The sequence below is a fragment of the Solea solea genome, chromosome 10 (assembly GCF_958295425.1).
Source record: "Solea solea chromosome 10, fSolSol10.1, whole genome shotgun sequence".
Taxonomy (NCBI): Eukaryota; Metazoa; Chordata; class Actinopteri; order Pleuronectiformes; family Soleidae; genus Solea; species Solea solea.
The window spans coordinates 21464507-21487931 of NC_081143.1; the positions used below are offsets into that span (position 1 = coordinate 21464507).

The 23425-nt window shown below is 41.3% G+C and overlaps 1 protein-coding gene and 1 long non-coding RNA gene across 3 annotated transcripts in view; both read left to right on the plus strand.

Moving 5' to 3' along the window:
- The first annotated feature begins 6 nt into the window (after positions 1–6).
- On the plus strand, positions 7–3906 carry LOC131467262 (uncharacterized). Its single transcript, XR_009241485.1, has 3 exons — positions 7–2881; positions 2964–3220; positions 3311–3906. It is a non-coding gene; the product is annotated as an uncharacterized LOC131467262 (long non-coding RNA).
- Positions 3907–5732: 1826 nt separating this feature from the next.
- Positions 5733–23425, plus strand: part of b3gntl1 (UDP-GlcNAc:betaGal beta-1,3-N-acetylglucosaminyltransferase-like 1) — a 76413-nt gene continuing 58720 nt past the window's right edge. The window contains exons 1-9 of one of the 2 annotated variants that reach the window (XM_058641458.1): positions 5733–5784; positions 6109–6154; positions 7584–7700; positions 7802–7901; positions 8853–8917; positions 9700–9765; positions 10923–11018; positions 14518–14613; positions 15345–15469. In XM_058641458.1, coding sequence (XP_058497441.1) covers positions 7593–7700; positions 7802–7901; positions 8853–8917; positions 9700–9765; positions 10923–11018; positions 14518–14613; positions 15345–15469 — 656 coding nt within the window. In that variant the 5' untranslated portion in view covers positions 5733–5784; positions 6109–6154; positions 7584–7592. Of the gene's footprint in view, positions 5785–6108; positions 6155–6205; positions 6232–7583; positions 7701–7801; positions 7902–8852; positions 8918–9699; positions 9766–10922; positions 11019–14517; positions 14614–15344; positions 15470–23425 lie in introns of those variants that run through there. The other variant, XM_058641457.1, reaches the window with a different exon arrangement.

Consider the following 23425-nt stretch of genomic DNA (forward strand, 5'->3'; position numbering starts at 1 on the left):
ACCAGAAAGGTGAACAAAATTTATGCTGCAAGACTGGCAAGATGCACACAATTAGACAACAAGCTAATTCAAATTCTTTAAAAAACAGGTAACATTTTTACCTTTTCAGGTAAGTATTAAAGGCCTTTGCCACATGATCTTTGTGGGTAAATCGTGTCCACTCAAGTTAAGTTAATTTGCATCTAAACATTTACAATGCCTGACACAATGGCATTACAATAATCTATTTTTCTGTTTTGCGTTACTGAGTGCAAAGGCCTTTATTTACACACTGACGCATGCCAAGACTGCCGTCATGGCATGTGTCACTGTCTCTCTCTAACTGTTCTGTCTGTCTCTCTCTCTCTCTCGCTGGTCTGTCTGTCTCTCTCTCTGGTCTGTCTGTGTGTCTGGTATCTGTCTGTGTGTCCTGTGTGTTTTGTATCCGTCTGTCTGTCCTGTGTCAGATTTAGGCTTAGATTTCTTTTTTAGTCTCAACTTAAATGGATGATTTTAGAGTTGATTAGTCTTGAGCCGTCTGATTTCTGCAGGAAATTCTGGTACCTTATTTTGAAATGGCTGTAATTTAAATATTTAATTTTGGTCTTGAGTCTCAGTTATCATAGTTGCAACTTGGACTGTTGACAAATGTGGAAGCTGATGAATCATGTAGTAAATGCATCAAATTAGAATCTTTTCTCAACTGGTAATTGCTTTGATAAGATAACTGGTTCCTGATTTGATTATGAAGCTAAACTTTTGATTTATATGCAAGTGTAGTCACATTAGATTGTAGGTGTTATTCAGCCCATGGATAATGTTATGAATATACCTTAAATCTGGCATTTGTTGGCACACTTGATATCCACTTAAGTCTTAAACTTTACGCACTGCCATCAGCCTTTGTAGTCGCTAACTGAAATCAAATTCAATATTAATGCTGACTTGTCTCACGCTGCCAAGTTTATTTCCCTCTAAAGGAGTTGAACCTTTTTGTGTTCATAGTCTTTTTGTGCGTCATGTTGGGAGGCCTCCCAGCAGGGGATTTTTATCTTCCGCCTGCAAAACTATGTGTTACTCGCCTTAGGGATGCAGGGCTATCCTGCATAGTTTCTTTCAAAAATTAGATTGTAGGTTGCAGGATTAGAGCGCGTTAATTTTCTTTAGGAGGACACAAACCTGGCAGAGAGACAACTCGGATTATTTAAGTGAAAGTTCAAACTTTTTATCTTTCGATACGATGACATGAAATAAAACCTTTATTCTGTTGGCTGAATTCAGACAGAAATCAGACAGAAGTTGGCTTCATGTTAAAGACTGTTGTGCAAGTACCCTCTTGTAGAAGGAGTGAGCAGCTGGAGCTTTTTAATTTATTTTTCGTTATTTGATTTGTTTCTTGGATTGACTTGGTGTCTGGAGCTTTGTGGTTAACAGTGATCATGTAAACGTGTAACTGTTTACATGTCTTTTGCCTCTTATTTGCGAAGCTGGCAGCTGGTTGGATTGATAGGACCTAATGGCTTGCCCAAAGCGGGATTTTTGATAGAGCATAGGGTTAACACCTCACCATACACTCGCTATTTCAGCGAACAAGTGTCTTTAGTCCGCTATTACCCATGACTTTCTTTCAAATTTCCCAATTTAGGCAGCTTGTAGAGTCATTAGGAAGACGCTTAATCCCAATGTCTTGGTTGGTTGCATGAGAAACTGCCATCTCTGTGTGTTGGCGAAGTTCCTCCTGATTTTTGTAGACTTGCCCTAAAGTTTCTCTCTGCTTTAACGCTTGTTGAGCTATGCATTAAATGATTCCTCCAACTTGTCTCCATATCAAATTTTTCTCTCCCTGCAGCCTTCCACCACCCACTGCTGCTGTTGCATCTGCTAAAGGTAGCCGTATCCTGATTCACTGCGTCTTCATGTGTTGGGTAAGAAGTGTCATTAGACTATTAACAATGTAAACACCTTTGAAATGCTTGATCTAATTTACCCAAATGGTTCATCAGTTTAGGACAGAAAATCATTGAATTTGACATTTTTGGGGTCAGTAACCTGACCTCTAAATGTTTGGGAAAACATGCAAAAGATCGCGAGCTCTCTGCATGACCCATCAGCATCGATGTTTGAGTTATTTAATTGCTCAATTTTTAAATCAGTCAAGATTTTATGAGCTGGGTCTTCTTCACACAACAGAGAACAAGGTAAATTGAGTCGACTCGTAACATGGTAAGGCATTTCGTCTTTCCCCTTCTTCTCTGTGTGTGAGGAAATCTGGCCACGGATCCTGACTGAGTGGCATACCATGGCTGTGCAGTTTCCAAAATCAGACAAGGATCCATCTGATTTTGTGACTCGGCTTGTCATGATATGCATGTATCTTCCTCTGAAACAAAGGATTGGAGTGGTCAGGTTTGTAGTGTAAATCACATCACATCACTTGTAGATGGTGAAGCATTTGTTTAAATTGAGGTCAAGCATTTTCAGGTGTCTGCTTTGTCAATACTCTGGTGCCACGTCTTGCTAAACACACGAGAAGCTCTGAATTGTGAAACTGCTGCCTCTTGCAGATGTTACAACAGCAATGGCTGTTGAAAGGCTACAGGGAGAGGAAATGAGATCTGAGGACAGGAAAGTGGATTTGATTTCATGCTTAGCAAAATGAGGGTTTCAGCAGAGGAACTTTTTGTGGCAAGGCTAAAGAATCAGAAGGAACGTTTGTCTGGGCAACTGGGAGATTTACAGTTTGTCATGCAGCCAACCAAGACATTGGCGTTAGCATCATCCCAAATGGCTGGCAAAGATTGCTTGTAACTGTCAGTGTAGGACAGGAAAGGCAGATATAGGTTAGGGAGGGCATCCATCGGTGAGCTCTGACTGGATGTAAGGACCTGTCACACTTGACCAGGTGAGCCACCTGAAGATTTGTCATTTGTTTACTTCTTTTTTTTTTTTTCTTGTGACTTATCAAATTCTTCCTTGTTTTGAAGAGATGAAGGCTGCAGCACATTCCTGGATCAGAGGACTCCATGTTGGACACCACGACGTGGAGAAGTCCCGTCCTGGATGGCTGCGGTGATGACCTAGCCCAAGATGAACCGACCCTTCTACGACGAGGACTTTGCCCAAGATGAACCGACCTTTCTACGACGAGGACTTTGCCCAAGATGAACCAACCCTTCTACGACGAGGACTTTGCCCAAGATGAACCAACCTTTTCCACCTCTTTTCCACGGGATGTCTTCAGGTACATTCTTTCAGATGGTACTCAATATGTTTAATCCATATTTACTATACTAAAGTGTGCTGACTCTTATTTATTTTATTTTTTTGTTAGATGCTGGACCTTGCCAAACTGTACACATGCCTCAATGGCTGCTACGTCACTCTGCCCAACAGGACATGGTCACCGAGATTTTTTAAATTATTTTAAAATGGACTTTAACCCCCCCCTGTCCCACTGACCCACAACCACACACGACAAAACACTGTACATGTGATGCATTACCACACTAAAATACAGACACTGCTACTTTCAGCCTGTTTCAGTCTGTAAAAGATCGCAAGCCCGCTGCAGGACCCAACAGCATCGATGTTTGAGTTATTTAATTGCTCAATTTTTAAATCAGTCAAGAGTTTATGAGCTGGGTCTTCTTCACACAACAGAGAACAAGGTAAATTGAGTCGACTCGTAACATGGTAAGGCATTTCGTCCTTCCCCTTCTTCTCTGTGTGTGAGGAAATCTGACCACGGATCCTGACTGAGTGGCATACCATGGCTGTGCAGTTTCCAAAATCAGACAAGGATCCATCTGATTTTGTGACTCGGCTTGTCATGATATGCATTTATCTTCCTCCGAAACAAACGGTTGGAATGGACAGGTTTGTAGTGTAAATCACATCACTTGTTGATGGTGTACAGACACTGCTACTTTCAGCCAGTAATGTAAGACATTGAAAACTTGTATTTATTGCCTTCTTTATATCAAGTAAAACTTTTGTTCTTAACTTTATGGTTGACTTGTATTTTTTCAGTGATTCTCTGATGAGTGTTATTTTGATAAGTTACTGCTTTGAACTTAAAGATGTGGAATTCTTTTAAAACAAATTGCACTGATCTGTTACTGTTGACTTGGCACCTTTTGACACTGCTTCAAGTGTTTGATTGATCTTAACCAGAAAACGCAAACCCTTTATGGATTTGTACATGGTTTTAAAGGGAATACAATAAATTGGACTCTAAAGCAGGGAATGCTACAGTGGATGGTGATGCTGCTACCTGCCCCCATCTCATAACTTCCTTACTTCTAGCCGCTAATGCATAAAAATATGCCACTGAACATTAGACTACTTTGCTTTAACTACAGATGTATGTTTACTATTTTATTTCATCTGGCTTTTAATTTTATCTTTAAATTCTGTCTTTACCATTTTACGCTTAAAGGTTTTATTTTTCTACTATGGAAAGCACTTTGTAGAGTTGTTTTGAAAAGTGCTTCAGTACCTAAGACCAGCAGCAATATGAGCCTCAGGTAGGATATGTGATGAATCACAGCCAGATAACGCGCCACACATTAGTGCAGGAAAATATTCAACAGTTAAATAAAACACCAAAGTGTGAGGCACAGATGTACAAGATGTTTCCCAAAGTAAAGATCTGACTTGGAACAACCGAGCGGTAGACAAAGAAGTCAGTGGCTTGTTGCAAGCTGCAAACACTGGTGACCGAAGATGGAGAGAGGGGCGAGGAGACGATTCTTCAAGTCTCAGCATCCAGTGCATCATGAATTCGACAGGAGAAGAGATGACCAACATTTTGATTGTGTGATGATGCTTGATTTGATTGTTTAAACCTGGAAATGATGTTCTCAGATGTATTGTTTTGTCCACAAAATTAATTGGTTTTAATGATTTGTGTCATATGGAACTAAGAAATTTAAAAACTAGTACTGCAAGCTGTTCTGAACGGGTTGGAGCTCAAGGGCTCGCGAGTTTGCCCACCTTTAAACTTTACTTCCTGTTTCAGGCTTCTACTTCCTGTGGGGAGGTAATCTTTTACGGACATGTTCAGGACGGGTCTGGGGTCTCCCATATCAAGTTTCAGGTGGATACAACAATCCCTGTTAGAGCAGCATCTAAAACTGTAAGTGTATTTCGGTCTGCCATCACCAGGGGGCAGAGTTTTCGAAATTGAATATTTTTTTTATTTTTTTTTAGCTTCAGGGCCGGACTATCATCAAGCCTAGCAAGTTTGGTTCAGATTGGACCAGGATTCGCAAAGTTGTAACAGGTTTTTTTTTTTTTTGTATTTTCTGCTTCCACCAGGAGGCGCTGTTTTCAAAATGTACTATACAAACCTATCTCGTACGCCATGCAACATTTTTAAAAACTTTCTGCAAATTTAGATCCTCAACTTGTCCACAGTGACCTCACCAAGTTTGAAGGTGTTGTGAAGTGTTTTCGAAATTGAATATTTTCATATAGACTTCTTCAGGGCCAGAGTATCATTAATCCTTGCAAGTTTATTTTCAGATAGAAGTTGTAGAAGTTTGTTTTTTTGTCGCAAAAGTTCGCAACGTTATACGATCTGCCATCATCTACGCACCTTGTGCTCGAATCCTAATTGTAAGCTACGGCAATGTATTGCTTGCATTGGTCCTTTCTGTAACAATGGGAATTGTTGTCATTGTTCATGTATTGCACGGACGTCTTAGAGTGACGGACTAAAAGTGAAAGTCGGAGGTCCAAGAGTTGACAGCTACAGCTGTTTGTATTTATTCATACTGTTGAATAAAGGCCCAGTGAGCAAGGGTAAGGCTCTTAAGTACAGTTTGTAGAGTCAGGAGACAGAACGAACTGTTTAAAATAAAGAATAAAAACTCGACAGAAGAGCAGGGGGAGAATCTGTGTGTCACGTTTTTTTGCAAGAGCCAATCAGCGCGTGAGATCCGTTATTTGCGGAAGTGGTGAAACCGGAGTGCACGTCTTTTGGACACGTTTTTAACCAAAGTGTTGCTTTGCCCCGTAAATTATTTACGACCACGCACTTTAGTTTATTATATTATTGCTTAGTGTCTCAAATTGTAACTTCTGAACCGGTGTGTGTGTGTTTTTTGTGGCCGTCCACATGAGCAGCGACTGCGGGACATGAATCCACCAAAGAGGCTCCGCTTCATCTCAGGTAGTGAAGCATTGACGGCGACAGGAGAGCAGCGGCGACAGGAGGAGGAGGAGGAGGAGGAGGCAGCAGTGGATGTGGTGGGTGATGGACGGCACTGACACAAAGGCATTATCACACACAGAGAACTGCCGCTCACTGGATATTTTCCTCTTTTTTGGACCAGTCTCCGTAAATCCTTGTAAATCGGCAGTTTGTCAAACACTCAGCCATCACTTTTCTTTCAAATGCCGATGCTCACCACTGTTTGCCTGCCTCAATGCATTGAGTAGCTGCCATGTGACTGCCTGAATTGATATTCCCGTTAAAAAGCAGCTGACTGGGTGTACCTAATTAAGTGGCCGGTTAAAGAGAGGACATATTTGATTGATTTGTTGTCGAAATTCGCAGTGCAGTGTGACATACTGTATGTATAAAGTTAGCATTAAATAAAATAATTTATTTGCTAAAGCAGCCATGTGATACCAAAAGTTACTAAACCTTGCTGATAAAAACTCAACAGAGTGATGAGTTAAAAACACCACAGCCCAGCAAGCATGTCAATGTTTGGGTTATATTCGAGGTGACAATAATATGTTTTTCTCTCTGTCCCATGGCTTCCCATCTGCATGTGGTCAATGTTACTTAGACCATATGGGACCTTCATTATTTGTCCACTTCAAGCTTATGCCCACTTAGTACCCAAGTAGGCTGAAAAGGGCATGAGCATAAAGTGGTCGAGCCCCCTTAGAAAAAAACAACACGTGGGACCCATATTGTCACCCCAAATATAACCTTATGGGGCCCACATTGATTGGGGGTGGATACATTGGCACAACACCGACCTATGGTGTCTGTAAAGTGAGTTCTTAGGTGCAGGGCTGATGTGCAGTGTATCGACATCAGTTCAACTGGTTATGACTCCGAAAATGTTCTGTGTGTTTTTTCACTTTGTCATAGACAGAGATAGATATAACTTATTGATCCAAAAACTGTAATATTTGTGCCACAGCAGCACGGTTTCAGGCACAACTCAACAAAAATATGAAATAAATATATTAAACATTTTAGATACAGCTATACAAAGAAGGAAATATATATTTTACCAAGAAAGAAAACAGAAATTCTACAAGAAAGTGTAAAAAGAAAAGGACGTACATCACAGCTATACAGAGAATGAGGGTTAACATTTTTTAAATGCAACCAGATAAACAGCCAAATCAGCAATGGTGAATATGAAATGTGAATGTGCAGATAAGGAATGAGGGTATGAATGAATACAATATTGGAATGTAACTCAGTAATATAATAATATTACAACAATGAATATGCACAAAGTCTGATTGTGTGGTTTGTGCGAAGTTGTAAAGGCGCAGAGATTTGTAAATTGAGTTTAGTCTACAGAGGTTCCTGATGTGTCTTCATGTCTCTCCACATTTGTTTCCATGATCAGAGTATTATCATGCCGGTGTACAATGCCTCCTGCTGGTTGGATGAATGTCTGCAGGCCATATTAGAGCAAGACTTCACTGGATCCATGGAGCTGTCTGTCTTCGATGATGCAAGCACCGTACGTGTGTGTGTGCGTGTTAACATAGTTTCACAAATATAAATATCAATGATCTTGGAGTGTCAGACTCGGTGTGTATTTCTCTTGTGTTTGTCTCTTAGGATGACTCCAGGAAAGTAGTGGAGGGTTGGAGGGGGAAGTTGGAGGCGAGGGGCATCTCACTGTTGATGTCTCATCACAACTCTGCCCAACCAAGAGGAGGTCAGTGGACCTGTGTGTAAACCCCAGGTTCACAGAATGAAAGCATAAACATACAGTTGCACTTAAAGTTAAGCACAGTCTAACTGAGTTGAGAGCAGCAAGGCAATTACTGTGATGGGCTCAGTGTCAGAACCCTTGGAACAGACTGCATACTTCACACTGAGTAAACTAAAACAGAGCAAAATAATATTTCACCACTGTGTTTTAATAATTACCACATGTGCTTTTTTTGACATAATTTAGATAGATAGATAGATAGACACTTTACTTATCTCACAGAGAAATTCACACAATTTAATCAGAAGGTCATAGGTCAGACCAATCAGCGTACTTCCTCAAATGTGAACATACAAATAGGTGTTTTTCTATTACAAGTATTTAATTTTTTTTATTTTCATTTTACTTTTAATGTGATTAATGAATTCATGAAATTGAAAATGTGGTGCAAAGGCTTGGCTTGCCTAAATATGTATGTGTGTGTGTGTGTGTTGGGGGGCGGGGGAAGGCAAGTTTATTTGTATTGCTCTATTCATACACAGGGCAACGCAAAGCGCTTTACAAGGGCATAGAAATACATTAAGAAAATCACAAGATAAAAGCAAGAAGGGTAACTTTGAGAGAGAGGAAGAATCCAGAAGGAGTAAGAACTAAGAATGAGGATAAAAAAAAACAGAAGGAGAACATGAAACTGATAAAAATGACTGAGGAGATGAGAAAGCAGTTGGCAGGAGAACTTAGAGCTGTGTTTGAGAGCTGTGATGGTGGATGAGATTAGATGTGAAGATGAAAAGAACTGTGATAAAGAACTTTGTACTGTGGAGGGCAGCATTGCACCTCTGAGTGCATAACCTGGCGGAAATTGTTATTATTGTTATTAGAAGACAGCATCATATTTTCTATTGAGATAAAGGTCCACACACAATTACTTAAGTCTGTTGCTTTGTCTTTCAGTGGGATTTGCAAAGAATAAGGCGATATCTCAGAGCTGTGGGAAATACTTGTGCTTTCAGGATGCGGTAAGTGTGTGTGTGTGTGTGTGTTGGCTAAACAAAGCATGTTTTATGTCATTCTTCAAATGTTTTTCATAACACATACAGGAGTCACTCAGAAATAATTAGATCTGGGTGGTTTGTCTAAATATATGTGCTGTACATATAAACAGACAGACCTCAGGGGCTCAGTAACTGTTTGACACACCTGTCAGAACACGTGATTAATGACACCAGTACAGTGTTTGATATACACTATATGTGTTTTGAGTTTGTGTGCATAATATGTTCATGCGATTTGCAGCTCTGGTTTTTTTTTTTCGACAGACTGCTTTTGGGTGTGGGTGATCTGCCAAACACCAGAATCCCAACATTACAAATTTGTTGTTTTGATGTTTTTCTTTTCTACAGTTTAGAAGAGAACTGCATAGAGCTGAATAGAGCCAACGTAGGAACATTTTCTTTGGTCTCATCGTAATCTTTTTTCACCATGGTTTATACTTAATGCTGTATGGCGTAAGCACAATGATATTACACCTGTTATTTTCTTTGTCACTTTTTTATGTATAGTTACACTGTTTATGTTGTTTAATAAAATGTGGTCATTTTTTCCTCATCCTCCTTTTTGTGATTTAAGTCAAGCAACAGCTGTAAAACTGCAATTTTGGTTTTATTCAAAAAATTAGGTGAACAATAAGTACAACCTAAAATTCAACTGCGTAGGTGTTCTTTTTTTCTAAAGGTCACGTGCATTGTTTAAATACTAAGAATAAAGCTGTTTTGTTCATAGGATCTTTTTTGTTCTCCAGGATGACGTCATGTTGCCTCAAAGGGTGCGTCTGCAGTATGAGATGTCTCTCCTTCAACCAATCTCTGTAAGCTCTCCCTCCAGTGTTTGCTCAGTAGCTTCCTTGGGCCTTCCTCCCTCCTTCCCTTCTTTCCTTTTTCCTTCTTTCCTTCTCTCTCGCTTTCTCATCAGTCCCTCCCTTCACATAAAAAAATGTCCATGCTGGGTGTGTGTGTGTGTGTGTGCTTCCATGAGGTTGGCATGCAGAGCAGCATGAGTATCCGGTGTTGACGCTTTCTGAGGCCTGCCAGGTCAAAGGTTAAAGGTTGTGTGTCTGAGGGAAGTGAGGGAGACAGCATGGAGACAGCAGGCTTGCTGCCCTGCAAAAACAACCTGCCCCTCTGTTAGGGCTGTAATATTTATGGTTGTGGATAAAAAAAAATTACGACTTGTGCTACTAGTTATGAATAAATGAATTGATTTGGTAAGTCTTCAGTGGTGTATATGTTGCAACTGTACTTGCTTGAATTTTGTTGAAGATGTTTCTTCAGATTCTTCAGAAATAAGGAAGCTAAACTCCACGAAACTCAAGCTAATATCTGCACGTACAGTTGCCCATATCTACACTTGTTGAATTCAGTAACTATATATTGATACAATGCATTATTTCTATGAATGATTTGTGAAATGTACTGTATCACTGTTTGCTCATAAAGAAGATTTAAACCTCCCTTAACTAGTTTATCCGACTTTAATCAAAAGTCGGATATTTATGGTGATAATAATGGATTTATAATAATGGATGGCAAATGCTGGACAGGTCACCATTGCAGGGTCAACATAATACAGATGAAATACCATTCTCTCACACACTCACACCTACAAGCAATTTATAGTGTTCAGTTAACCTCTGCATGTTTTTGGACATGTGGGCGGAAACCGGAGAACCTGGTGAAAACCTACACTGGGGCGCAAACAGCAACCTTCTTACTCTAAGGCAACTGCGCATGCCGTGTGTGCTCTTGTGTGGCCATTATCAATTTTTGAAATTTTGTATGTTGATAATGTTTTTTGGTGATAATGTTTCTAAAATGTCATCGCTACACTAAGCACTAAAAGCAGAGGGGATCCTTTTCTTTGCAGCTTAACAAAAAAATAAGAAACAGTTTGTTTGCTAATATTTGTATTCAGTCATAAACAGTTTTTGTGCTAACAAAGGAATGTGTGTGTGTTTCATGATGATAGCTCATTGGCTGCAGAGTCCGGCGTCTTCCAGAAGGATCTACGGAGCGTTACACTCGCTGGATCAACACAATCACTCAGGATCAGTTAATGACACAGGTAAACACTTGCATCTGGGGTGCAGCATGTGTGTTTTGGTGTGTATAAATGTGTGGATCTGTGTGTATGTCAGGGGTCATGTGCCAGGCAGTAACCAGGTCAGATAGAAACAGGATACATACCTGCCAGCTCAAAGTTTCCATGGAAATGTGACAGAGGACTAGACGGAGAACACGGTGTCAGTCCTGACCCCTCTGTCCTTCACAGTCCCACCAGAGGAAGCAGGACACACTGCCAGCTGTCTGCTGACTGTGGTCAATAGTGGAAATTGTCGGCAGTGGAAAAGTTAGTTTTGCATACACAAAAGCTCTGTGCAGAGTCAAGTCAATTTTATTTATATAGCCCAACATCACAAAGACAATTTGCCTTGTAGGGCTTTACATCCTCCTGTCCTTAGACCCTGACATCGAGTGAAGAAGAACTCCACAAAAACCCTTATACAGGACGGACTGTAGGTGTCACATGTACAGAAACAAGTTCAGCATATTACAAACAAAACACATATAAGATACAAAATGTAAATGTAGAAAGTAATGGAATTTGTATCAGAAGCTAATAGAGATAATGATAATTAGCACCAATTGACCTGTCCTCATCATTCACCTGTTCTCATCGTTCACCTGTCTTCATCCTTCATTCACCTGTCTTCATCGTTCACCTGTCTTCATCATTCACCTGTCCTCATCAAAACGTACTTAAATAAAAGTAAAATTACACATTTTAAAAATGTACAAAAACGTACTCAATACAGTAGGTTTGTAGTACAGAGTAAATGTAGTTCATTACTTTCCACCTCTGCGTGCAGTAGGTTTATAATCGAAATTACAATTTGCAAACTGCAAAGGCTGTGATTATTTCTTCTACTTTTGATTAGTTCACTCATTTAAATGTATATACAGTTTATATTAACAGCCAGTTTACAGTGCTTGTTCAAGCTTATCTTGTTGGACCTAATCCAAACAAACAAAGTCATAAAGCATAAATGAAAAGCTCTCTGTGCATGCCATCAGACTGGTTTTCATAACTTTATTGGTATTGCACTGAACAGAAAACGACTTTCCCGACTTTTCAGAATAGGTGGAATTTTTTTTCAAGCTCGGGTTTCTGTCTATTGCAGTTGATGCAATAAAAAACATTGTTCTTGGCTGTTGTCTGTCACCTTTCCTTCTCCTCCTACTTCCAAACAAACACAATGGAGCAATAACGCGAAGAGCCCAGTGGAAACAAGCGTGGGTCACCATGACCCAACATTTTTTCACAGCAGATACTGCGACTTTTATCATAGAAGAAAAACATAGGTGTAATTAATACCATCAACAACGGCTGCGTCAGGGTCACAGTGACAGGGAGTCGGTGTGAGCAGCAGCAGGACCCTGATACACATGTGGCTAATATGTAGTTTTGATCCTAAAATACTGAGAGAAGCAGCGTACACTCTGCTTGCTTAAAGCTTATACATCCAGTGTGTAAGAATTATACCCCTATTCCACTAAAAAAACAAACATTTTAAACACTTTATTTTTATCAGTGGGAAAGTCTTTAATCAGCGTTCATTGTAAGACGGGGTGGAAGCAGTCTGTTTGGCGACACGGCTGTTGCATTTCTACCAATATATCTTGCATTTCTTATCCAAACACCGCCCAAATTTGGCACTGCACACACTATTGCCCCGCCAAGTTTGAAGCCTGTCAAGCAAACCGTTCAACAGTTGCGCGGTTGACAGACAGAGAGACAGACAGGCGGATGTTCCTTTGCATTTACAGATGGATTAGGTCATTATGTTGATGCCATCACGTGATGTAATGCTCTTGTTTTAAAATCTTTAACAGTAAACATCGAACTGAAGTGTGACTTTAAAAGGTTATTCCGCAGTTCCGTAGTTAGCTATTTTACCCAAATGAATAATTCAGGGAGGTGTTCATTCAGAACACCTTCCCACCATTGATATAGCATTGGTCTGACTTAAGGTCTAACTTTAACAGCGGAATACTGCTCCTTTGACCACTTTAAGAAATTCCACATATGAAATATAACATTTGTGTTATAATAATAATACCAATAATTATAATAATAAAAAAGTCAGAGATGTAAAAACAATTTGTGTAGATGGAAGTTTAAGGCCTGAACAAAACACACTGTCACCAAGGACACAAGACAACCTGGACTCACTCTCTCTCTGCCTCTCTCTGCACACACACACACACACACACAGTCTGCATAACTCCTTAGCAGACATTCCTGGATATTTATATGATATTAAGTTTCATGGAGCTTGAGAATGAGATCATGCATCGATTCTGCAGGCTTAAAAGCAGCTCACTCTCATGTTCCCTTCTTTTCCTTCACTTGTCTTTACTTTCAACGCCCAAGCAAAGGAACCGATGATTCTGCCGCAGTTTAACCGTAGATTTGCTTAGAATGGCGCTGGGTTGACTTGACCCAGAGCTAAGAGTTCATCTGCATCAGATATTTAGATATGTGTATTTAAAGCCTCCTCTAACCCACTGGCCACGACATCCATCATCTCTCTCTCTCTCTCTCTCTCGCGCTCTCTCTCTCTATTGTTTTCCCAGAACTCGTACTTATTCCTCTCATTCATGTTCTGAGCCAAAGCTTACATCTGCAAAATGTTGCAATATTACAACAGAGGGAAAAACGTAGGTGGACACAAACACATGATTCTGTCCAGCTGTTTGACTGTATGAATCCAGATGTTTTGCACAAACTTCTTCATCTGTGATGTATCTCAGCTATGAGGTAGTATTCCATATCAGCCAAGAACAGCGTCGCATGCACATGTGATTACACGTACACACACAGCATGTGAACCATAGTGACGTAGTCAGATTTGAAATGCAAGAATATTATACTGTTGTAAAGTATGCAGACAGACAGAGAGGAAGGGGGTGAGGGTCAGGAGAGGAAGGTGGGCAGCAATAGTGGAACAAATGGGTTGGGGGCTGCATCTGTTAAAAAAAAGAAAAAAAAAGAAAGAAAGAAAACAAAGATCATATGTGAGGTAGTGGAAGTGTGTATCCTTCCACTGCACACTTAAGGACGCTTGCACTTGTGTGCTACAGCACATGTGGCTGCACTCTGTAACCTGCTCTGTTTGCAGGAGGAGAAGTCATTCTTCATTTGACAGTTTCTTCCTTAAAGCCAAAGAGGAAATTTCCCAGAGCCATCAGCCAAATCCTGGCTCGTCTGTGTTTCACTCTGTTTTGTAACTTGGAAAGTGAAATTAGAAGCAGTTTTCTGAGCTATATCACCATGTGTGTGTGTGTGTTTTGCGAGAATGATTGCAATAATATACATATATATACATAAATATATGTGTAATTCAGGTTTTTTTTTTTTTATCATTAACACATTTTGAACAAAGTTTGGACCCCTGTGGTGGACTGGACCATTACCAATACACCATCCATCTTCTACATAAAAATATTCAATAACACAAGTGATAACATGATTATCTTTCTGAACTGCTTTGATGTTTCAGGTGTACACGTCTCATGGCCCCACTGTTGTCATGCCGACATGGTTCTGCTCCAGGTGCTGGTTCCTGAAGGTTGGACCATTTGATGAGGGAGGCAAGGTGAGAGTTCAAGTTTGTTTTCTTTAAGTCTTCCAGATTAGACCCGCAGATAACCAGACATCTGTCCATCATCCTCAGTCAATGGTCATTTTAATCCTCAAATTCAGCTGCCACTCTTCAGATTTGTTTAGTGATTCAAAGTTTGCGGTGACAATCTGTGACAGTTCTTTCCCCACAAGGTCCTGTAGCAACTGGTGGATGTGTTTGACAGTTGGCTCATCACCATCTTTCCCACATAACCAGTCAGCCTTGTAACCAAATTCACAAAAATAATAGGTATAAGCTGATACACAACCAATTACTCTTGAAAGATTCAGCTTCTTTAATATTGTCTGGCTGATGAACAGTTAAAAAACAAATATCAATATCATAGATGTATCTCTAAAGTGGTGATGAGGATCAAAATACAGAGGTCTGATTAGATGAGTTATTTCAGATTTTATACTTTACTTTTTCTTCTTCTTCTTCAACTATTTGAGTCCTCAGCTCAAGTGATGTCCCTGTATCAGATTTCTCACAGCTCTCTCTGGGGACACAAAAGGCTTAAAACAGCTCGTCACATATGTACCGATTATCAGACTACTAACATTCTAAAAAACTGGGCTTCACTCAGGCTTGATTAGGCTCCAGGTACAGACTTGTTATTGTGTTTTAACCTACATTCAGCCCCTGCTACCATTTCTGAATACGAGACCTTTGGCCTTATCTTCACTCTGCACGCTCTTCCACAGGGAGTCCCAGAGGATCTGCTCTTCTTCTACCAGAGTCTTCGTCAGGGAGGGGGTCTGTCCAGGGTCAACCAGTGCTTGCTGGTCTACCGTTACCACGAGAACGCCGCCACACTCTCTGTAACTGAGTCAGTCTCACGCACACCCCCGTCAACCCCATGTCCACTTAGCTACAGTGGATAATCCTCCACCTACTCAGAGCTGCTCACTGCTGACACACACACACACACACACAGTTGCATGTTTTCATCATCATAGAGTTTTCAGATAATGTTTTTTTGGAAACTGAGTCATGGCACCACATATGACTCAGACTCTGCCGGTTGGAAATCTGAGCTGTGTGCGTGTGCGTGTGCGTGCGTGTGCGCAAAACACACACCGAAGAAGGTGGTCTTTCCTGCCTTCCCTCCCCCCACTTCTCCTCTCTTTCATTGCCTCTTTCCTGTTATCCCACCTTCCTTTCCTCTTTCCTCCCTTCCTCCCCTACATCTGTCCACTACTCGTATATCTGCCCGTGTTGACTGCTCATCTTCCGCTCTGTCTTTATCTATCAGCTATCTATTTTTGGACACCTATTTCAAGCTCGCCTTGACGACTCCTCCACTTCATGTCAACCATTCCTTTCAACAGCCTACTGACTTCCCCTCCATAGTTAAATAAAGCCATCATCTTCACTTTTTTCCTCGCTCTCTCTCTCTCTGAAACACACACACAACTGTAACTTTACACGTGTTGCCAGTTTGTTAAGAACATGTTGCATAAATTCATTTATTTCCCACATTCTTGAATGTTATAATGGGCAGTATTGGTAGCGACAGTCTTGCCTTCCGTCACTGATTCAAATGACTGGACAAAATAACAGGAACACAAGTCAGCTTATCCCAATAAAGTTAAACAACACCACACGCCGATCGCACAATTAAAACAACACCAGTTCAACCAAAAAAGTTACACTAACACACCTAGAGCACCAAAATCAGACCTTTAAATTGCCAAGTTTTTGTCATGATGCACCTTTATTTTATGGTCTAAAAAAACAACACAAGAAATTAATTATTGTCAATATACTTCATGAAAACTGGATTATTTTTAGGGTTCGAGCAACAAGGTTGCAAGAAACCTATTGAAACTGGAAGGATTATTAGGGTTCGAGCAACAAGGTTGCAAGAACCCTATTGAAACTGGAAGGATTATTATTATTATTATTAGGGTTCGAGCAACAAGGTTGCAAGAAACCTATTGAAACTGGAAGGATTATTATTATTAGGGTTCGAGCAACAAGGTTGCAAGAAACCTATTGAAACTGGAAGGATTATTATTATTATTAGGGTTCGAGCAACAAGGTTGCAAGAAACCTATTGAAACTGGAAGGATTATTATTAGGGTTCGAGCAACAAGGTTGCAAGAAACCTATTGAAACTGGAAGGATTATTATTATTATTATTCTTATTATTCCTTAAAGTAAATCGCCTTTTTGAGGCCTTTCCCATACCCCAAAACTCACAGATTTTTGTGACCGCATCAATCGTGGTGTAAATTTACGTCTGAAAAAGGTTCGGGGAATGTGCGTCGAAAATTGAATGTGGGAGGGGCCAATAAGTGCGGCGCCACCTGTCCAAATTCACCATGACCAATACAATTATCGCACATGCCCGAAATTCGGTACACATGTGTAGTGGGTCAGGATGAAGAAAAAATTACATTATGACCATGATCCAAACACAACAGGAAATCCGCCATCTTGGGTTGATTGGCCATTTTTTGGCGATTTTGGCGAATTCGCAGCAATGGTATTTGAACTAACTCCTCCTAGAGTTTTCGTGCGATCACCTTCAAACTTGGTGAGGTCCCTGTGGACCAGTTGAGGAGCTCACGGTATCAAAAGTTTTTTCAAATGTCGCACGGCGCACGAGATAGGGGGCGGCAAAGTTCGTGATGATTCTGATGTTTCGCATCAGAAAAACAAAACTCTTATAACTTTGCGATGGAAGGTCCGATCCGAACCAAACTTGCTACCATTGATGATGGGCCATGGCTGAAGACGTCTATGAAAAAACGGTGAAGTTTGAAAACAGCGCCTTCTTGTGGTGAAAGAAAATACACAAAAAAAAAGTTTTTTTACGATTTCGGGAATAACTTTTACACAGATAATCGTACCGCACTGAAAATTGGTGACAACAGTCAAAACACATGGTAGATGATGCGTGATCAATATGACGACAAATCGTTTAACGGTGTTGCCATGGCAATGACGCAAAGTCGGATTTTTGGGACCAAAAATCAAACTGCTACAACTCCGTGAATCCTGGTCCGATCTGAACCAAACTTGCTAGGATTGATGATAGTCCGGCCCTAAAGACGTCTATATGAAAATATTAAATTTCGAAAACAGCGCCCCCTGGTGACAGCAGACAATATGACAGCTTGTATTTCAATTATCTCCTCCTAGAGCTTTTGTGCGATCACCTTCAAACTTGGTGAGATCAATGTGGACGAGTTGAGCATCAAAAGTTATCAAAAGCTTTTTAAAATATTGTATGGCGTACGAGATAGGGGGCGCCAAAATTGGAGATAATAATAATTTTTCATAACAGACAATGAAACTCTTATAACTTCGCGATCGAAGGTCTGATCCCAACCAAACTTGCTATAGTTGATGCTGGTTAGTTGCTGAAGACGACTATGTTGCTGAAACGGTACATTTTGAAAACAGCACCTCCTGGTGGTGGTAGAAAATTCTAAAAAAACAAACTGTTACAACTTTGCCAATCCTGGTCCGATCTGAACCAAACTTGCAAGGATTGATGACAGTCCGGCCCTGAACACGTCTATATGAAAATATTCATTTTCAAATACAGCGCCCCCTGGTGATAGCAGACAGAATTACGTTTATAGTTTTTGATGCTGCTCCAACAGGGATTGTTGTATCCACTTGAAACTTAGTATGTGGGACCCCAGACCCTTCCTCAACATGTCCGTAAAAGGTCACCTCCCTACAGGAAGTGGAACGCCCGAAACAGGAAGTAAAGTCTTACTTTGTCCGATTGACACGAAACTAGATATGTGAGTTACCGGACCTTCCCTGAACATGTTTACGGAGACGCCGTTGACCGAACAGGAAGTCGGCCATTTTAAACAGGAAGTGCCCTCTAACTTTGCCGTACGTTGTCCGATCTGCACAAAACCTTATATGTGACACCAGGGACCTGTCCTGAGCATGTCCGTAAAAGGTCACCTCCCTACAGGAAGTGGAACGCCCGAAACAGGAAGTAAAGTCTTACATTGTCCGATTGACACGAAACTAGATATGTGAGTTACCGGACCTTCCCTGAACATGTTTAAGGAGACGCCGTTGACCGAACAGGAAGTCGGCCATTTTAAACAGGAAGTGCCCTCTAACTTTGCCGTACGTTGTCCGATCTGCACAAAACCTTATATGTGACACCAGGGACCTGTCCTGAGCATGTCCGTAAAAGGTCACCTCCCTACAGGAAGTGGAACGCCCGAAACAGGAAGTAAAGTCTTACATTGTCCGATCTGAACAAAACTTGATATGTAAGACAAGGGAACTTCCCTGAACACGTTTACGGAGACGAACAGGAAGTTGGCCATTTTAAACAGGAAATGCCCTCTAACTTTGCCGTACGTTGTCCGATTTGCACAAAACCTTTTATGTGACACCAGGGACCTGTCCTGAGCATGTCTGCAAGAGATGACCTCCCAACAGGAAGTGGAATGCCCGAAACAGGAAGTAAACTCTAAGATTATCCGATCTGCACAAAACTTGATATGTAAGACAAGGGAAGTTCCCTGAACACGTTTACGGACACGCACTTTACCGAACAGGAAGTCTGCCATTTTAAACAGGAAGTGCCCTATAACTTTGCCATACGTTGCCCGATCCCCCCCGAAATTTGGATCGACATGCGCGGGGACGCCGCTGAAAATAACTAGTACTGAATATAACTAGTACTGAAAATAACTAGTACCGCGCGCGGTGAATGAACGGGTGAGAGCGCGAGGCACGCGGGGAGCCGTGGCACACGGCGACCCGCGTGGGTCGGCTCGAACCCGTTCAGAACCGCGCGCGGTACTAGTTATTATTATTCTTATTATTCCCCCAAATGAATTGCCTTTTTGAGGCCTTTCCCATACCCCAAAACTCACCAATTTTTGTGACCGCATCAATCCTGGTGTAAATTTACGTCTAAAAAAGGTTCGGGGAATGTGCGTCGAAAATTGAATGTGGGAGGGGCCAATAAGTGCGGCGCCACCTGTCCAAATTCACCATGACCAACACAAATATCGCACATGCACGAAATTCGGTACACATGTGTAGTGGGTCAGGATGAAGAAAAAATTACATTATGACCATGATCCAAACCCAACAGGAAATCCGCCATCTTGGGTTGATTGGCCATTTTTTGGCGATTTTGGCGAATTCGCAGCAATGGTATTTGAACTAACTCCTCCTAGAGTTTTCGTGCGATCTCCTTCAAACTTGGTGAGGTCCCTGTGGACCAGTTGAGGAGCTCACGGTATCAAAAGTTTTTTCAAATGTCGCACGGCGCACGAGATAGGGGGCGGCAAAGTTCGTGATGATTCTGATGTTTCGCATCAGAAAATTAAAACTCTTATAACTTTGCGATGGAAGGTCCGATCCGAACCAAACTTGCTATGATTGATGCTGGGCCATGGCTGAAGACGTCTATGAAAAAACGGTGAAGTTTGAAAACAGCGCCTTCTTGTGGTGAAAGAAAATACACAAAAAAAAAGTTTTTTTACGATTTCGGGAATAACTTTTACACAGATAATCGTATCGCACTGAAAATTGGTGACAACAGTCAAAACACATGGTAGATGATGCGTGATCAATATGACGACAAATCGTTTAACGGTGTTGCCATGGCAACGACGCAAAGTCGGATTTTTGGGACAAAAAATCAAACTGCTACAACTTCGTGAATCCTGGTCCGATCTGAACCAAACTTGCTAGGATTGATGATAGTCCGGCCCTAAAGACGTCTATATGAAAATATTAAATTTCGAAAACAGCGCCCCCTGGTGACAGCAGACAATATGACAGCTTGTATTTCAATTATCTCCTCCTAGAGCTTTTGTGCGATCACCTTCAAACTTGGTGAGATCAATGTGGACGAGTTGAGCATCAAAAGTTATCAAAAGCTTTTTAAAATATTGTATGGCGTACGAGATAGGGGGCGCCAAAATTGGAGATAATAATAATTTTTCTCAACAGACAATGAAACTCTTATAACTTCGCGATGGAAGATCTGATCCCAACCAAACTTGCTATAGTTGATGATGGTTAGTTGCTGAAGACGACTGTTTAGCTGAAACGGTACATTTTGAAAACAGCGCCTCCTGGTGGTGGTAGAAAATTCTAAAAAAACAAACTGTTACAACTTTGCTAATCCTGGTCCGATCTGAACCAAACTTGCAAGGATTGATGACAGTCCGGCCCTGAACACGTCTATATGAAAACATTCATTTTCAAATACAGCGCCCCCTGGTGACAGCAGACAGAATTACATTTATAGTTTTTGATGCTGCTCCAACAGGAATTGTTGTATCCGCTTGAAACTTAGTATGTGGGACCCCAGACCCTTCCTCAACATGTCCGTAAAAGGTCACCTCCCTACAGGAAGTGGAACGCCCGAAACAGGAAGTAAAGTCTTACATTGTCCGATTGACACGAAACTAGATATGTGAGTTACGGGACCTTCCCTGAACATGTTTCCGGAGACGAACAGGAAGTCGGCCATTTTAAACAGGAAGTGCCCTCTAACTTTGCCGTACGTTGTCCGATTTGCACAAAATCTTATATGTGACACCAGGGACCTGTCCTGAGCATGTCCGTAAAAGGTCACCTCCCTACAGGAAGTGGAACGCCCGAAACAGGAAGTAAAGTCTTACATTGTCCGATTGACACAAAACTAGATATGTGAGTTACGGGACCTTCCCTGAACATGTTTCCAGAGATGAACAGGAAGTTGGCCATTTTAAACAGGAAGTGCCCTCTAACTTTGCAGTACATTGTCCGATTTGCACAAAACCTTATATGTGACACCAGGGACCTGTCCTGAGCATGTCTGCAAAAGGTGACCTCCCAACAGGAAGTGGAATGCCCAAAACAGGAAGTAAACTCTAAGATTGTCCGATCTGCACAAAACTTGATATGTAAGACAAGGGAAGTTCACTGAACACGTTTACGGACACGCACTTGACCGAACAGGAAGTCTGCCATTTTAAACAGGAAGTGCCCTATAACTTTGCCATACGTTGCCCGATCCCCCTCGAAATTTGGAACGACATGCGCAGGGACGCCGCTGAAAATAACTAGTACTGAAAATAACTAGTACTGAAAATAACTAGTACTGAAAATAACTAGTACCGCGCGCGGTGAATGAACGGGTGAGAGCGCGAGGCACGCGGGGAGCCGTGGCACACGGCGACCCGCGTGGGTCGGCTCGAACCCGTTCAGAACCGCGCGCGGTACTAGTTATTTTTATTATTATTCTTATTATTCCTTAAAGTAAATCGCCTTTTTGAGGCCTTTCCCATACCCCAAAACTCACAGATTTTTGTGACCGCATCAATCGTGGTGTAAATTTACGTCTGAAAAAGGTTCGGGGAATGTGCGTCGAAAATTGAATGTGGGAGGGGCCAATAAGTGCGGCGCCACCTGTCCAAATTCACCATGACCAACACAAATATCGCACATGCACGAAATTCGGTACACATGTGTAGTGGGTCAGGATGAAGAAAAAATTACATTATGACCATGATCCAAACCCAACAGGAAATCCGCCATCTTGGGTTGATTGGCCATTTTTTGGCGATTTTGGCGAATTCGCAGCAATGGTATTTGAACTAACTCCTCCTAGAGTTTTCGTGCGATCACCTTCAAACTCGGCGTTGTCCCTGTGGACCAGTTGAGGAGCTCACGGTATCAAAAGTTTTTTCAAATGTTGCATGGCGCACGAGATAGGGGGCGGCAAAGTTCGTGATGATTCTGATGTTTCGCATCAGAAAAACAAAACACTTATAACTTTGTGATGGAAGGTCCGATCCGAACCAAACTTGCTATGATTGATGATGGGCCATGGCTGAAGACGTCTATGAAAAAACGGTGAAGTTTGAAAACAGCGCCTCCTTGTGGTGAAAGAAAATACACCAAAAAAAAGTTTTTTTACGACTTCGGGAATAACTTTTACACAGATAATCGTACCGCACTCAAAATTGGTGACAACAGTCAAAACACATGGTAGATGATGCGTGATCAATATGACGACAAATCGTTTAACGGTGTTGCCATGGCAACGACGCAAAGTCGGATTTTTGGGACAAAAAATCAAACTGCTACAACTTCGTGAATCCTGGTCCGATCTGAACCAAACTTGCTAGGATTGATGATAGTCCGGCCCTAAAGACGTCTATATGAAAATATTCAATTTCGAAAACAGCGCCCCCTGGTGACAGTAGACAATATGACAGCTTGTATTTCAATTATCTCCTCCTAGAGCTTTTGTGCGATCACCTTCAAACTTGGTGAGATCAATGTGGATGAGTTGAGCATCAAAAGTTATCAAAAGCTTTTTAAAATATTGTATGGCGTACGAGATAGGGGGCGCCAAAATTGGAGATAATAATAATTTTTCATAACAGACAATGAAACTCTTATAACTTCGCGATGGAAGGTCTGATCCCAACCAAACTTGCTATAGTTGATGATGGTTAGTTGCTGAAGACGACTATGTTGCTGAAACGGTACATTTTGAAAACAGCGCCTCCTGGTGGTGGTAGAAAATTCTAAAAAAACCAACTGTTACAACTTTGCCAATCCTGGTCCGATCTGAACCAAACTTGCAAGGATTGATGACAGTCCGGCCCTGAACACGTCTATATGAAAATATTCATTTTCAAATACAGCGCCCCCTGGTGACAGCAGACAGAATTACATGTATAGTTTTTGATGCTGCTCCAACAGGGATTGTTGTATCCACTTGAAACTTAGTATGTGGGACCCCAGACCCTTCCTCAACATGTCCGTAAAAGGTCACCTC